Here is a 16,293-nt window from a genome sequence, read left to right on the forward strand (position 1 = left end):
TCGTAAAGCCAGTGAGTGAGGGGCAGAAAGGGAGTAGAACCCATACAGGGGAGACTGTCCTCTACAGAGACTGTCCTGCGGTCCACCCTCCATGCCCCTGCCCCTCCTCCCAGCCTCCCGCTGCCGAATGCTCCCTGGAGGACCACTCCCCCACCAGACCAACAGATGCCGTTATAAGCAGGAGGTGGGGAAGGCAGGCCTCGCTGGGAGGATGACACCTGATCAGAGACGCAGGGTATGGCCCATCTGCCACCCCACAGGGGGACCGGCCACTGCCAAGGGCCTCGACAGTGCAGCGCCCTCACTGCATCTGAGGAACAGCAAGATCAGCGTGGCCGGGGTGACCTGATGCGGAGTGAAGGAGACGTGATATTTGTGTACATGCACGATGTATGTACAAGGTCTGTCCTCACATCACTGTTTACAGTGACAGTAGTTTGGAAATAAACTGAGTCCCTCAGATAGGGACTGGTTTTGCGAATTACGGTACAGGCATATGATGGAATACCACACAGCCTTCACAGAGGATGAGGATGCTGTCTAGGTAAACACATGGGACAATCTACGATCCTCATTAAGTGAATAAAGCAAAGTACGGAACAGTATATGGAACAAATTGCACCACGTAAAGATTGTGAAATATGCTCTGTGAGGGACTGTAAGAATTTATGAACTGGCAGTTCCTGCAATCTCAAATGGAACCAGTATGGCATTTCAACTCAAAAGAGCTGGGTTTGAGCACAAATGTTAATTATCCTTATGACAAGTCTAAAATACGTGGAGCAGTCTTAAAATAGTCCAGAGGGCTTCTTAATCCAAATCTCTAAAGTGAGAAAACAGCCAACTGAAGAGCTCTACTCGTCTGGCTGGAGGGCTGCAGAAACAGGGCAGATAACAGACCATCATGGGTATCGCTGGTGGAAGACATGATGCAACGGATGCTTTACACTGTGAAGGAAGAGACACGGGGACTGGGGCCCAGGGTGAGTAGAGAGATGCCGACCGGGCTGTTGTAGAGGTAAGAGGGGGTAAAAGGAGGCTGCCTTAGGGTGACAGAAAATTTACCTGCACAGAACGGAGTCACACCTCCCTCCAGTACACAGGGCAGATCCTGCTAATTAATCCTGGTCCTCTTTCCTGATGAGCCCATGGCCGGCCCCATAATCCTTCATTCTGAGGATAGACACGAACAGGGATCAGACTCGGCAGGTGAGAAGATGCCTTTTTGTTCTCTCTGGCTATCTGAACGGCAAATATTAGACAAATCAAACCCACCACTTCCTGGCAGCAGAGATGGCTCCTTGTATCACTCTGCAGCACGGTGCTTCCGACACACTAGGTTCTCAAAGAAACCTGCTCTTGTAACTAGATGAGAGATCGGTAAACTTTCTGTAAAGGGCCAGACAGCAAATATTTCAGCCTCTGAGGGCCATATGGCCTCTGTCACAAGAATTCCATTCTGCTGTTGTAGTGCATAAGGAGCCAAAAATAACATGTAAACAAATGAGTGAGGCTGTGTTCCGATAAAATTTTATTTACGGGCAATCGAATCTCAATTTCATATATTTTACACATGCCACAAAATATTATGTTGACTTTTGCCAACCTTTTAAAAATGTAAAAACTATTCTTATTTCATAGGCTGTAAAGAAACAGGTGGCGGGAGGATTGGCTCACAGACGAGTTTGCTGAGCCCTGGTCAGAGGTTGAGAGATCTTTCCACTTACTCTCCAACGGGCAGGTCTCAAACTATGTTAACTGCGAAGGCCGCAGCTGTATTACTTTATCTATTTCAGCTGCAACCTTATGTTTAATTTACATTCATTCACTCCGTTCAAGCACGCACACTTGGCACCTACTTAGATTCGGGCAGAGGGCAAGATCCTTGCGACACTGAAGGGACCTCAGACATGGCTCTTTTCTCAAGTTCTCACAGTATCAGGAAAGAGGTCCAGTGAAGTATCAGCAGTGTTGGATGAGATAGTTTGTATTAGAGTCTTAGGGCTGCCGTAACAAGTTACCCCCAACTGGGTGGCATAAAACAAGCTTATCCTGAGTCCCGGAAGCCATTAAGTCTGAAACCAGGGTGTGAGCAGGGTTGGTTCCCTCCGGAGGCTCTCGGAGAACGGTCCAGGCCTCTCCTCCAGCTTCTGGTGCTGCCGGCGACTCTGGGTGCCTCAGCTAGCAGACACACTGCTCCAATCCCACCTCCATCTTCACACGGCCTTCTGCTCTGCGTCCGTTTCCTCTTCTTTTCTCTTATATTGAGTTTAGGGCCCCATGTAATCCAGGACGGCCTTATCTCCAGATCCTTGACTTAATTTCAGCTGCAAATACCCTTTTCCCAATGAGGTGACATCTCTAGGTTCCAGGTGCACATATCTTCGGGAGACAGGGCACTATTTAACCCATTACAACCCTCTTATTAGAAGGTGCCTAGAAGGAGGTGGCTCATGTATATCCCAAAGGCTTCGTCAAAGTGACACAAGCTGGTCCTTGAAAAATGAGAGCTGCTCTTCATCAGACGGACACAGGGGAGGAAGTGAATGACAGGCTCAGGGACCAGGTGGACCCGAGTTACGGAGGTGTGACACTGCGTGGAACAATCTGAGCAGCACACAGTTGAGCCTGGCTGGGAGCACGGTGTGGGTGCGAGAGAGTGAGACCACAGAGAGGTCAACAGGGATTCCATCACGAAGGGCTGTGGCCATGGTGACCTGACGCTACTAAGCCAGGTTTTGAGGGAATCCTCTGGTTTAGTTAACTGTTAAACTAGCATGGGTAGACTAGACAACCTTTAAGCAGCTTCTCCCAATCAGGACACTTAGACTTCATGATTACGGTTTTATGATCTTAAAGTAATAAGCATGCGAGTTTCCTACCACTAGTGATACTGCGGCCTTCAGTTTCTCCTAGGAAGTCCCTCGTATACTCACTCTCCTCCCAGTAATAAGGACTGTTCTTCCTCCACACTCTGTTTCCAGTTGCTACCTTCTCGCTGCTGGAAAATGCCTATCAAGCAGGAGTGTAGTTTTCCTTGTTACTACGTCCATACAAGAGTAGTAAGTCAAGGAGAAAAGTCAAGTATGGCAAGATCACTAGTCTTACTTCCTTGTTACTACGTCCATACAAGAGTAAGTCAAGGAGAAAAGTCAAGTATGGCAAGATCACTAGTCTTACTGCACTTAGCAAGATTTTAAAAGCAATTAAAATGATAAAAAAGAAAAACACCCAGCCCTGCCCTAAAAGAAGGAAAAAATATGTAATGTGTATATACATTCCATTAAAATATACATGGGGAAATCTCTAGAAGCCTAAAAACAAAACACCAGTAAACCAAGCCACACTTAGAAAAATGAAAGCTGATTTTTATTTTATCAACAGCCATTCTTTAAACATGAACATGCATACGTAATATTCTACGCACACATCACAGTTTTTAACATTAGTTAATAAAGGTTAAACACACAACATACATCCTTACAAAAAAAGTCAAAATGCAAACTTAAAACTTTAAACAAAAGTCTTACTAATTTAAAAAAAGTTTGTGTTGGGTACCATTTGTACAACACAGTTAATTTAAACATTTTCATTTTGGCTGCACATGAAAAAAGCGGCAGTAGAAAATAAAGTCATTGAGGGTTTTTAAATAGCAGAATAGGCAGTTTTGCCATGCAGGAGAAGCAATATTAAATATTAGTTTTCAAAAAAAATCCACATTTAAAAATATTTAGTTCAAGTCACAGAATTTTTCTCAGTAGAGACCCCAATGCAATGCATAATTAGCTGCCTTAGATGGCCTGTTTGAAGGGACAACATCCCTTCAGAGTATAACTTTACTGATTTTGGCACAGAAAAGAAGTCTTAAGAACAAGAATATGATTAAAAAAGAGGGAGAGGAACAGAGGAAAGAAATAAAAAGCAAGAGTAAATGAGATAGTAATTGCAATCACTAAAAACTGTGCATTCTCAGTCACTGCAGAATACTGTCTTCTGTCTACAGCAGGTGCTTATTCCAGAGCTGTTATTGCAGCATGGATTTAATCTGCTTGGAGGTAGTCTCATCATTCAAATGTTTTGTTGTGTACCTAAAAGGGAAAAACATCAATTTCAGGGAGTGAGAAAACAAACATAACCTGCATCAGGTTCTATAATTATGGTAAGAGAGGCAACTGGCCAGGCAATCTTCTCTCACAAAATTATGCCTTTTCATTCCAGCTTTAACCCTATTCAGGTCCTGCTAGCTTATGCTCCTCTCACCTTTTAAACAGAATATCCAATGGCTGTTTAACTTATTTAGAACTACCTTGTTGACACTACCTGGTTAAATTCTAAAGTAACTTCTCACTCAGAGGAAAATAATTGCTGTCCTATATCAGGGGTTGGCAAATTAGAGCCCGTGGATCAGATCCAACCCACCACCTATTTTTGTAGGGCCTGTGAGCTAAGCATATTTTTACATTTTTAAATGGTTGGGAGAAAAAGTCAAAAAATAGTATTTCATGTTAACGTAGAAATTACATGAATTTCAAATTTCAGTGTTTATAACATTTTACTCTAACAGAGCCATGCTGATTCACTTAAGTACTGTCTATGGTTACCTTCTTGCTACAACGGCAGAGCTGAATAGCTCTGACAGACAACACATGGTCTAAAAAGCCTAAAATACTTGCTTATTCTTTGGTCCTTTACAAAAAAAAGTTTGCCAACCCCTGTTCTATTCTGTATTTAAGACAGTTCAACTATTTCAGTTCTGTCATATCCCAAAATGTTTCAATTCTCTAAGTGCCTTATTTCCAGGCAGATGTGCTTTGTTTTAAATATGTAAATGCAAATTAAGAACCTAAAAAAGAATCACTAGGAGTGATTATTATTTTACGAGAAGATTCACCATAGGATTCTTTTTAATGGCAGAAATTCAATAAGCAGGCCTGCTGTGTGTCAGGCACTGTTCCAGGAGCTTACCACCTAGCAGAGGGAGAAAGATGATAATACACTACCCCTACAGAAGGGGTATTAGGAGCAAAGGAGGAAAGTACTGGTGGGGCCTTAGAGACAAAGAAAGACCAGGTCACGCAGACACTACAGGCCATAGTGAAGAGTTTCGAGATTATTCTGAGGTTAATGAAAGCCAGCGGAGAATGCTGAGCAAGGGGGTGATGTGCGGTTCTTGTCCGGTTGCTGAGGGAGAAGCGCAGGGAGAAGGAACAGCAGGGGACCAGCCGGGGGCTGGGAAGGCCTAGTGACTCAGGCTTGCACCGCATTAGGAGCGATGCCTGAACGGGGGGCACATTTTGGACATAATTCACACAGAACATTAATGCTGGATCAGTCAACCTGGTTCACAAGCATTTCACATATCTTTAAGAAATGTATCTCTTTAAGGAGATACACATGGATGGTCTCTCTGTGTTAAAGAAATTTAAACTCAATTCTCATCAGGTTCATTTCAAATCAATTTAAAAACTGAAGAAAGTACCTCAACTCAAGTAAATCCTTAGAGAGGTAAAGAGACAAATATGTGCTTCAGTAAGTCTGTGATATACTCTACAATTTTACTCACAGGTCACCTCCATACTGTTCTCGTATTACAGAACAAGACACCAGCCTGGCACATAACAGGTACTCAATTAATATCTGTGGAAGGAGGACAAGAAGCTAAGCAGCCAGCCTGAAATAAAACTCCATAAGGGAGAATTTTTACACTAAGTGGCAGGTGATGTAGCAAAGACTTAACCTTTCTGTTTTATTTCCCAAGTGCAGATAACATATATATCGCTATACATCATCCTACTGATGTCAGGAAATAAGAATTTTCAACATCCATTCCTTCATTTCTGTTGTTTCCATCTCCTTTACACAGCTGCACAGTGGAAAGAGCCAAGTAACAGGCACGACAAAATGTCAAGCGCAGAGTAAAGCATGACTACTCAGCAGTGGACTGTGCCCGTGCAGGAGTGCTGAGCGCCTTCCTCTCTACCCAGATATGAGCTCTCGCTCCCCCCGAGGGATGTGATCACAAGCTTCAGCAGTTCTCAGAGCCTCCTGGACAGAGCCAACCCAGAGGCATGTCGCATCATCATCACACTCCTATCAAGAAAAGGCCAATGGCATCTAACATAAATGAAAATAATGTATGAACACGTATGGTATTATTTTACTTTATGCATAAACACGAAGTCCTTTTCCAAGTGCATATGACTTTTCTACTGAAGAAAAGCAACTATTATTTACCTTTCTTTTTAAACTTAATGAAGAAGGCAATTATCTAGCACTGAACCTAACTCCCAGCTCTAGCTTTCATTTTCTGTCTCTTTTTTAATCAAAGGCACTTGGTTCCATTTCCCCACCTGTAAAATGCAGACATGGCTCATTGCTTTCTCTTAAGCACATAGTATAAGCTGGTGGGAACTGTATCATTACCACAGAAAAGCACCCAAAATAGGCAACGTGTATATATATGCAACTACACTCCTATTTGAAACTTGGCTCTGAGGAAAATGATGGAGTGAGCATCTCTAATAAATAAGCTCTTCACTAAAAGAAAATAATGCAGCAAAAAAGTGTTCCATTTTGTAGAGGCAGAACTAACAGCACTTGCACAGCACTTTGGGAATTCCAAAATGCTTTCTTAACAGTATCTTCTTTGCTCTGAGTGAAGCATATTAAGCGTTAGGTTGGTTTAGTCTGAGCAGTGTTTCTCAAAGTTTCAGCATTATCTACAACAGACAGGGTGTTTATCAAATGAGGTGCCTCAGCCCCACCCCAGACGTAATGAAGGGACTTTATGGAGGTGGTAACCTGGGAATCTGCATGTCCCTTTCCATCCAGATAATTCCAAAGTACACTGAAGTTCAGTCTCATGGTACACCTAAGGCTCAATGATGTAGCATCAAATATATGGGATTTCAAGAATAAAATCCTGAATTTGAAAATAGATTCCAATGCTTATTATTAGCTATATAATCTTTAAGCCTCTCAAGAGCTTAAGGTAACTACTGCATGATGCAGATACCCCCAACACCCCATGCCCACCACCTACCTCACTAAGCTGTGGTAAAGATTCAATAAAGCCACAGACATGAAATTGCATTGTAAATGTACAGTGACATAAAAATGATACTAATTATAACCACTACTACATAGCAACAAGTATACTGATAAACTTTACAAAACCTCCCAGGTGAAAATTAAGAACCAGACACAGAATATGTGTTTCACTATGAATAAAAACAGTTCAAGAGTTCTCTCTGCAACAACCTTTTCTTTTCTGATTTCCATTATACGTTTGGAAAGAAAACTGAAAACTGACAGGTGGCTCTCGCCTCAGTGGTGCTTCTCCTCCTCTTTCCCTCAGACACAGATCGCTGTGTGGCAGACTTCAGCACCCTTTCACTCACCGCCACTGCCCTCCTTTGCCTTACACCAAAGTACTTTTACACTTTGAAAAATAAAAGTAAACTCTGAGTTTTTAAATTAATGTTTGAAGCACAGTCCCTTCAGGGTAAAGAAATATGTAACACTAAAACCTCTTAGACCTCTATTACCTCTTACTTTTAAAAAATGTCCTGTCACTTGCTGGCTTTGGAAGAGTCTAACCAATCAGAAACCTGGGAGAAAAATCAGGCTGACTGGGACACAGGGAGTCCTCAGAAAGGGACCCAGCAGGAAAGATTCACACAACCATAAATATTGGTAAAACCAATGAGAAATCTCCAGAGTAAAAACTTAAGGTTTTTGATAGGCTTACGGTTGAAATAATTTGACATTATAAGAATTTTGTTGTTGTTGTTATATTCGTTCCTTAAGCGTTTGGTGTTCACTTAGAATACATCTCCTTTATTCAGCAGTCACTGCTTGTAGAATACTCATCATCATCTTAATAAAATAATTTCATGGTTCCACTCAGCTGAAATACACATCCTAGATTTTGCTTTATGACTTACCAGGTGACGAAGTATCCAAAAGGAATAACAATCTGTTTTCCTCACAAAATATGTGGGGAATATAATACTAAGTTGGAAATCATTTTATTCTATTATGTGAACTACAATGCACTGCAGTGAAAAGCAAAGATGGCCTATGACCTCAAAAAGTCACTAAATGAATATTTCTGCATTCGTATAATTTTTGTGTTCAAACACAAACTAATCAAATAACAAGCAAATCATCTTTTTATGTTAAGGAAGTTATACTACCAATTAAATATCTGTAGTCAAGATATTATAATGTGCTGACATTTTCATTTAAAAATATTACAGGACTCTTAGGAGCTTCAGTAACTAAATCAAGTAAGTCTAAGCTGAGAAGACATCAAATAATGACTACTTTATTTTCATTGTAAGACATATTATAAGAAATGCACAAAAATAATAGAGATCTGTATTATGAACATAGCAATGTAATTATACTATATTAAGGGAAAAGAGTCAGTTATTAAACAGATTGTATGGTATTATTTTGTAAAAAGATAACTATTATATAAAGCTATGACTATATACAAGTGCTTAAAAAAGAAAAACTCTGGAAGGATATATACCAAAATGTTAATAGTGGTTTATTTCAAAATAGTGAGGTTTCATTATTTCCTTCTTTTTCTTTAAATTTTCCTGTTTTCTGAATTTTATTTACAATTATTTTCATTAAAAAACAAAAAATATGCAATCCTCGCTTCAAGGGGGGCAAAAAGTGAAAGCCAAACTCTTTAGCAAAGAAATGAAGCTGCTATTTTCATTTACACACACACACACACACACACACACACACACACACTTATTATAAAAATATTGTTACCAATATCTGAAAGTAAGATTACCAATAAGCAAAATGAGATCTTCACATTTCTAACATTTATATTCATGTGTTATTCATATTTTGAAGCATTTTCTTAATACATTTGTTCTATACATATATACCTTTACATGTATACACACCTGAGAGCATTGAGAAGACCTTCTACACTATTAGGAGGCTGGTCCTTAAGAACTTTGATACAACCTTTCATCTAAGTAGAAAAGGAAACGGAAAAGGTAAAACATCGATTTTTCATCTAACATTCATTCTCAAAATAGTTAATACTTAAACCAGCTCCATAACTATGCACTCATGAGAAAGTACACACTAGAAATGTCAAAATAATTATTCTTAGAATAGGGGGAAAAAATCTACCTAAGTGTTATTTTCAGTTTGTCAATCAAACAAAACTTTTTGGGAATCAAATCAGACAAACTGAAACACCACCCACACTGATGGGAAAACTAAGGGTTTACTAAAGGGAGGACTTCCTGGAAAAGGCGTTGAGTAGCCTTTTAAAGGACAGAATGGACACACTTGTAAGGAAAAAAGACACCTTCCAGGTAGACGAACCCCATGACAAAAGTAATAAAGTTCATCACATGCAGAGGACAATATTTTGCAGGGCCGAGATGACTCACACAGGGGAGTTTACAGAGGGCCTCGAAAGGCAGAAGGACTCATTTGGAACTGACAGGGATGGCAGGGACTCATTACAGGCTGTTTTGAAAGGGAACAACTCAATGAAAATGACCTGTAAGGAAGATGAGCCTGATTTTCGTGAAAAAGCATAACACAGCAGAAATACCACAGGCTTTGGAAGCCATGGAGATGTGGGTTTGGAATCCATGTACCATTCACTAGCAATTATATTACAAACCTCTCTAAACTTTACTTCTCTGCTAGTACAGGGAAAATAGCACCTATATCCTAAGAGTATTTTCAGAGTTAAATGAGAGAACAAATGTTAAAATTCCTGGGACACAGTAATCACTCAATAAATGTTGACTTAGTTCTCTTGACATAGAATAGATATGAGCGAAGGCAAGAAGACTGCCTAGTCATCAGTAGTCTACACGTGAAATGCAAAGAGCCTGAAGCCAGCTGTCAAAGGGTAACTGGAAGACAACTCTCAGTAAACTACAGGCTATAACTTTTATGAACCAGGTGTGAGAGCGAGGAGAGAACTTACGAAGCAGAGAAGCCCAGGCTACAGCCACAAAGCGCTATGACTGGGAGGAGGAGGGAAAGATGCAGTCCTCAACTTTTTGCACTGAGGCACCTCGACTGGCTTTTAATATACATTTGTAAGTAAATCATTTAAAATGGGCTTTGGCCAAAGGAATGAAAGGATACAATTAAAAAAAAATTGTCTGATTATTTATTTACATATATTGCCAAATATGCAGAAGTATCACTTATCAGTACTGAGGAGATACTTTAAAAGACAGTACAGTTATCCTTCATTCATTCTATTCCATCTCTATATAGGCTATAAGAAATACCGCAAGAGAGAGGAAACCAAAATCCACTATTATCACAAACTATAAAAATAAATTCTGTGACAGAGTGCAGCTTGCCAGCTCTTTAAATAAAAACCTATGGTTTCCACTTACGGAAATTATTGGTTATTATATAAAAGAAATATAACTTACATCAATTTTTGAAGTTTTGGCAAATGCTCCCACTGGATGTACGTGGTCATAGAGTATTATGACGCCTACCATTACCCTCAAGCAGAATGACACTGTTTCTTCATTTGTAAATCTGCTTCTGTATTCCCTGGAGGATAGAAAAGATATGGATGGATGAGGCACATCACAAACTCATGAGCTGACTGATGCTCAAAGTTGTATTCTATTGATATCTAAAAGGGACGCTAAGCTTATAGCCCCACCTTCTCTGCAATGAGATTCCCAGAGAAATGATGGGGGTGGAGCAGTTATCACTTACATATTCTGGTCTCTATATGCACGTTGGTATATTACCCCTTCTGCTTAGCAGAGATGAGACAATTTTAGAGAAATCAAAAGTGGCCCAGGGACTTCCCTGGTGGCATAGTGGTTGAGAATCCGCCTGCCAATGCAGGGGACACGGGTTTGATCCCTGGTCCGGGAAGATCCCACATGCCGTGGAGCAACTAAGCCCATGTGCTACAACTACTGAGCTTGCGCTCTAGAGCCCTCGAGCCACAACTACTGAGCCCACGTGCTGCAACTACTGAAGCCTGCACGCCTTGAGCCAGTGTTCTGCAACAAGTGAAGCCACTGCAATGAGAAGCCCGCGCATTGTGACGAAGAGTAGCCCCCGCTCGCCATAACTAGAGAAAAGCCCGTGCACAGTAATGAAGACCCAACGCAGCCAAAAACAAATAAAAATTTAAATAATTTATTTTTTTTAAAAAAGTGGCCCTAAGTAAAAGTTCGGGGATGGGTGCTCTGAAAGGCTGTCACCAGCAATATGATGAAAAAGCCACTAGCTTAACAGAGAAAGTACATTTGCTATTTAGGGGCTAAGCTGATATAAACACATTATTGTGTTTACTGGATTTTAATTTCCTAAGATTCAATTATATTCTTCTCTCAAATGGGAAAAAGGAAATAGCACTTTTGTCTACATAAAAGGCAGCATGGCATAGCAGAAAGAGTCCAGAAGCAGAATGGAGACATCCAAGCACATGCGTGAGGTCAGCTCCTGTGCATCCGTCCCTTCATTTCCCAGGACCTTACTCCCCTAAATGAGAGTGATGATAATATGATGATTAGCAGCTGCCCTCTTACTTCATAAAGTTTTCCAATAAGATGAGTATATAATAGTGCTTTGGAAAATAAAAAGCTCCACAAAAACTAAAGTTATCTCGTAAAACCATGTATTATTCAGGAACACAGGAGGAATTCTTTCTGCCTGCTGACAGGAAAATCCAGACAGAAAACACTGTGGTACATGTTACAAATGGCTTGAGAGAGAGGAGAAACCCAGAAGAGAATTTAGGTGAGTGTTGGGTTTAAAAAAAAAAAGAAGACTGAGACCTAATATTGGGAGAAAGGGATAAGTAGAACAACTCTAGCCCTCTAGGAAAAAAGGGAACGATAATGTTTATGAGAGGCATAACCAGACGCGCTTTTAAGCTCTTCCCCTACTCCCAAAAAAGCACCAAAAAATCCCTATTCTGAAGAGTCTGACTGGTCTGACACACCTGAAAATCAAATGTACTTTATATGTTTAACTAGAACTTACATTAAGCTGTCAAATTATTTTAGTTTTGTTCATATGTTAGCATTACATACTTGGGATATACTTAATTTCCACCTTCCAAATACAACTTATTCACATCTGGACAATCATTTCAACAGGACTGTTCAAGTGAAAAAGATCAGTGAATACTCACGGTGTTTCAAGCATGACTCTGCACACACTAGCCATGGTGCTTAGACAATCTGTGGTATTTTCTATTGGTAAATTTTTATTCTGTAAAAGTGTATGGAGAACAAAAAAAGTAAGAGTGACAGTTATTACTCAAGAAAAATTTAAAATCTAGCAAAACATGAAAAATTAGCAACTTTAAAATTTGGTCCCTACTCTTAATTTTGTTAAAAAATGCACTAGATTCTAGGTACTGTTCTAAGCTCTGAGGATACAGCTATGAGCAAAACAGCTAAAAGCCTCCTTTCTCCCAAGAAGCCCTTACATTCTAGAGCTGAGTGCAAACAACCACAATACGCAGACAAGGCCTCATAGCCACAAGGTACTTGGATCTGATGCTACAAGTACTGGGAAGTCACTGGAAACATTTTAAGCAGAGGAAGGGAATGTGGTTTACGTCTTAAGAAGATTACTTGGCTGCTCTTTGGAGAAAGGACTGCAGTGGGTCAAGAGCGGAAGAAGTAAGAACAGTCAGAGCAGGAATGCAGAAACGCAAGTGAAAAGTGGTGCGCTGATCTGGAGAGGGAGCTAGAGGTAGCAAAGGGTTAAATTTTCAGATTCAGGGTATATCTTGTAAGAAGAGCCAATAAGACTGCCTTGCCTGATGGAGTGGATGTAGGGGGTGAGATAAAGGAAGCAATTCAGGATGATAATCCTTAAGTTATCTGCTTGCACAGTGTTACTGTTAGTTGAGATAGGGAAAACTGGAGAAAAGGCGGGATTGGGAAAAACAATCAAGACTTCGGTTTGGTCATGGTACTACTGAGGTGTGGCTTATACATCCAAAGGGCGACTGCAAACAGGCGGTAGATGTGCACACATGGGCCTCAGGGAAGAGGACCAGACCCCATGCACAAACTGCATCTCAGTCTATCAGCTTAGATGGTCTTTAAAGTCATGATCTCGCTCAGATCATCCTATCTTCAGACAGGCAGAAGAGTAACAATGCTTACCTCTGATACAAATTTTGTTGTGGCATCACTTAAGGTTTTCAGCATTGGGGTTGCCTCAGCATAAAACAAAGACATTCGATTTGCCAATTCATTATTTACTTCATTTTCTCCTTCTGCCTGTGTGGAAAATAAAGACACTTGATATCAGTTCATAAGTTATTAAATAATATTATAAAAGAGCCTAGGCAGGGTGCCCATCTAATGCTTGTTAAATTAATCTAATAAATACTCTTATATTTTAGACCCTCAAATGCACACAATACTTAAATACTCTTTAAAAATAAAAAGATTAAAAATAATATTAAGCCATTTTAAAAAAGATTAACTTTAAAAAAAATATTTTAAATGATATTAAGCAATTAATTCTTTCTGAATTAATGGGCTGAATTTCTGAATTGATGGGCTGCCTACTGTATACAAGGGATCATCCTAAATGCTATGGAGGATGGAACGATGCCTAGGACATCGTACCTGCCTCTATTAGGAGCACATAAGTACCCACACAGCAGCCACAATAACATGCTAAGAGACAAGGGATGAAAGAGGCGGGGAGGGGAAGACTAAGTTAGAGTGGAAGAAACTAAACTGGACTCATGGAAGAGTTTTTTTGTAGGTGATGATGGGCAGGCACACAAGGTATTCCAACCAGTCAGGCGGAAGAGCATGCTTTCAAATGCTTGGTAGAGTGTAAGTCAATGTAGTCAGTGTAATAAGGGACAGCAACTACTGAAAGAAGGGCTGGAAAGCAAAGCTGGGGTAGGACTAAATCCTAGCTTAAGTGAAATCCTAGCTTAAGGTCATATTTTTCTTCTATATGTAATGGGGAGCCACTTACAGTGTCAAAAGAAAGGAATAACAATTCAGTCAATCTTCTAAATAAATTTAACTAATGATAGTGGGCAGATTGTACCAAAAAGAGACTGTATGTCAGAAAATACGTTCTACAGCTATTATAGAATGGTTGCCAAAAAGAAAGTGGGTATTAGGCTCTCAACTGGGATAGAAGTACAAAGAGATGGAAAGGGGGGCAGTGAAGAGATGTGAGAGAGATGTCACTTGACAACGACTGGATTTACCTATAATTATTGAGAGCAAAAGACAGTACAAAGATGATTTCAATGCCTTTGCCCTTGATACATGGCAGGATGGCTATAATAGAGGATTGGGTGATTTTATTTTATTTTATTTTACATGGTGAGTATGAAAAAGACAGATGATAAGGTCAGCCTCACAGAAGAAACCAGGCTATGCAAAACTAAACTAATGCATATACCAGAGGCTTCATGGAAAAGAAATCTTTCTTCCAATCCAGGCCTGTCTTAGAGCAACTACTTCATAAAATATTTATTCAATGGTCTCCTTTGGTTGTTTTTTCCTTTAACCTCTTATGCCACTTATCACTCCTTACAATCTTATATAGTATTTCTTTATTAAACTATCTACTTGAGGCCAGGCCTGACCCTAGGAATTTTCTATTTTTCATACCAATTAGCACAATATATTGATAGGTCCTCAAAATATCTAGAGAAAAAGATAGTATTTTCTTCATATTTAAGGTTTTACTTATGGCATTTGACATCCTGGAGAAAAGGGTACTAAACAGCTTAAAATGAGGAGAAGTCAAGATGCTAACAAACCAGAAGAGATGCTATGCTAGCCAAGCAACAGGCACAGAAGCCATTTCTCACACAGCCATGTCAGACACGGACATGCTCGACGTCCAGGACCTCACTTTCCCGTCCTGCCAGTGTTAGTATTTCTCTGTCCCTGGTCAATTTCTCCCCAGGACTCTTCCATTCTAAGAATATGGGGACAAATAATTCATAACCACTAAATCACACAATTTTTGTGCAGTTAAAATGAGAATACAAAGAGAAATTTTTAAGTATCAACGTTATATAGGCAAAAAGCAATTTTACTGGATTAGTTATGGAATCAGGGCCTGGGTGGAAAAATAGGTAAAAACAATATGGTTTGCTACATTTTGCTCTTTCTTCCCACAGCTGTGGATGCCCATAATTACTAACTTTACTACTAGCTTTAGCTTTACCTGAATGAATGAATGCATGAGCAAAAGATTAAACTGAACAAATTGAGAGCTGAATTATTATTACCACCCTGTAATTCAAAGCATTAACTTACTGGAACATTATTAATCCTCATACGACTCAATGTTCTTCTATAATAGCTGAAATCATTCTGTATGGCAGGATTTGTCATCTAAAGAAGATATTTATGAAAGAAAAAGGTATTATTTACTAAATATAGTACACAAATTAAGCGAAAGATCTACTAGTTATAATTAGTTAAGTAACATTCCCTAATTTGTAATATCATCTTAAGAACTAAAACCATTATCATCCAATATGACTATCTGCACTTAAGTTACATAACACCGTATTCAGTCACTACTGAACATAGAAGACCATGCACACTGTTTTTCAGTCAGTCAGTATACTTTCTTTCTTTCTTTTCATTAATTTCAGGTAATATACTAAAAGTCTGTTTACCAAAAATGATATTACCAAATAAACAAAAACAAAATGGAATGTGTAGGCACTTATTTTGGGTTATTACAATAAACTATATATATGGTCAACAGGGCAATCTTCAAACAGACTAAAACTTAATATACAAATCATTTGTGCTCAAAGTATTAATAAAAGAGAATAATTGTCTATGATACACTGTTGATAAAAAGCTGCAGTTAGGAATCCAGCTCTTCCACTTTCTAGACAAGATACCTGAGGCGCTGAAAAGTCAAAGGACCTGCTTCCTAATTGGTTACTGTGCCAGAGCCTAAAGTGGAACTAAGGTCTCCTGATACGGAATTTAGTGCTTCTTTCTTTACACTCTCACTCTTTCCAGCATAAAGGACATTTATAGGTAGGTAGGTAGGTAGGTAGATGGAAGGAGGGTGGTGAGAAAGAGAGAGGGAGGGAGATGGGTGAGAGAAAGAGAAAGTATCTTAACATTTTTATATAGAAGAATGTTGAAAAAAGTGGGGATGAGCAGAAAAAATATATTAGAAAAAGCCAATATTGTTGTTTCAGAGATGATTTTTAAAATGAAATTAAATGAAAACTGATGGACTTCCCTGGTGGTCCAGTGGTTAAGAATCCGC

General features: G+C 39.5%; 1 protein-coding gene across 5 annotated transcripts in view; it reads right to left on the bottom strand.

The window, feature by feature from the left end:
• Positions 1–3,352: 3,352 nt before the first annotated feature.
• CYRIB (CYFIP related Rac1 interactor B) overlaps positions 3,353–16,293 on the bottom strand; it is a 153,887-nt gene continuing 140,946 nt past the window's right edge. For all 5 annotated transcript variants that reach the window (XM_082858609.1, XM_082858612.1, XM_082858610.1 and 2 more), the window contains 6 exons: positions 15,312–15,389; positions 13,170–13,286; positions 12,182–12,261; positions 10,449–10,575; positions 8,934–9,004; positions 3,353–4,088 (listed from right to left, as the gene is read on the bottom strand). In XM_082858609.1, the coding sequence (XP_082714735.1) occupies positions 4,025–4,088; positions 8,934–9,004; positions 10,449–10,575; positions 12,182–12,261; positions 13,170–13,286; positions 15,312–15,389 (537 nt within the window). In that variant the 3' untranslated portion in view covers positions 3,353–4,024. The remainder of the gene's footprint in view (positions 4,089–8,933; positions 9,005–10,448; positions 10,576–12,181; positions 12,262–13,169; positions 13,287–15,311; positions 15,390–16,293) is intronic.

The sequence above is a fragment of the Leucopleurus acutus genome (genome assembly GCF_964270905.1).
Source record: "Leucopleurus acutus genome assembly, chromosome: 17".
Taxonomy (NCBI): domain Eukaryota; kingdom Metazoa; phylum Chordata; class Mammalia; order Artiodactyla; family Delphinidae; genus Leucopleurus; species Leucopleurus acutus.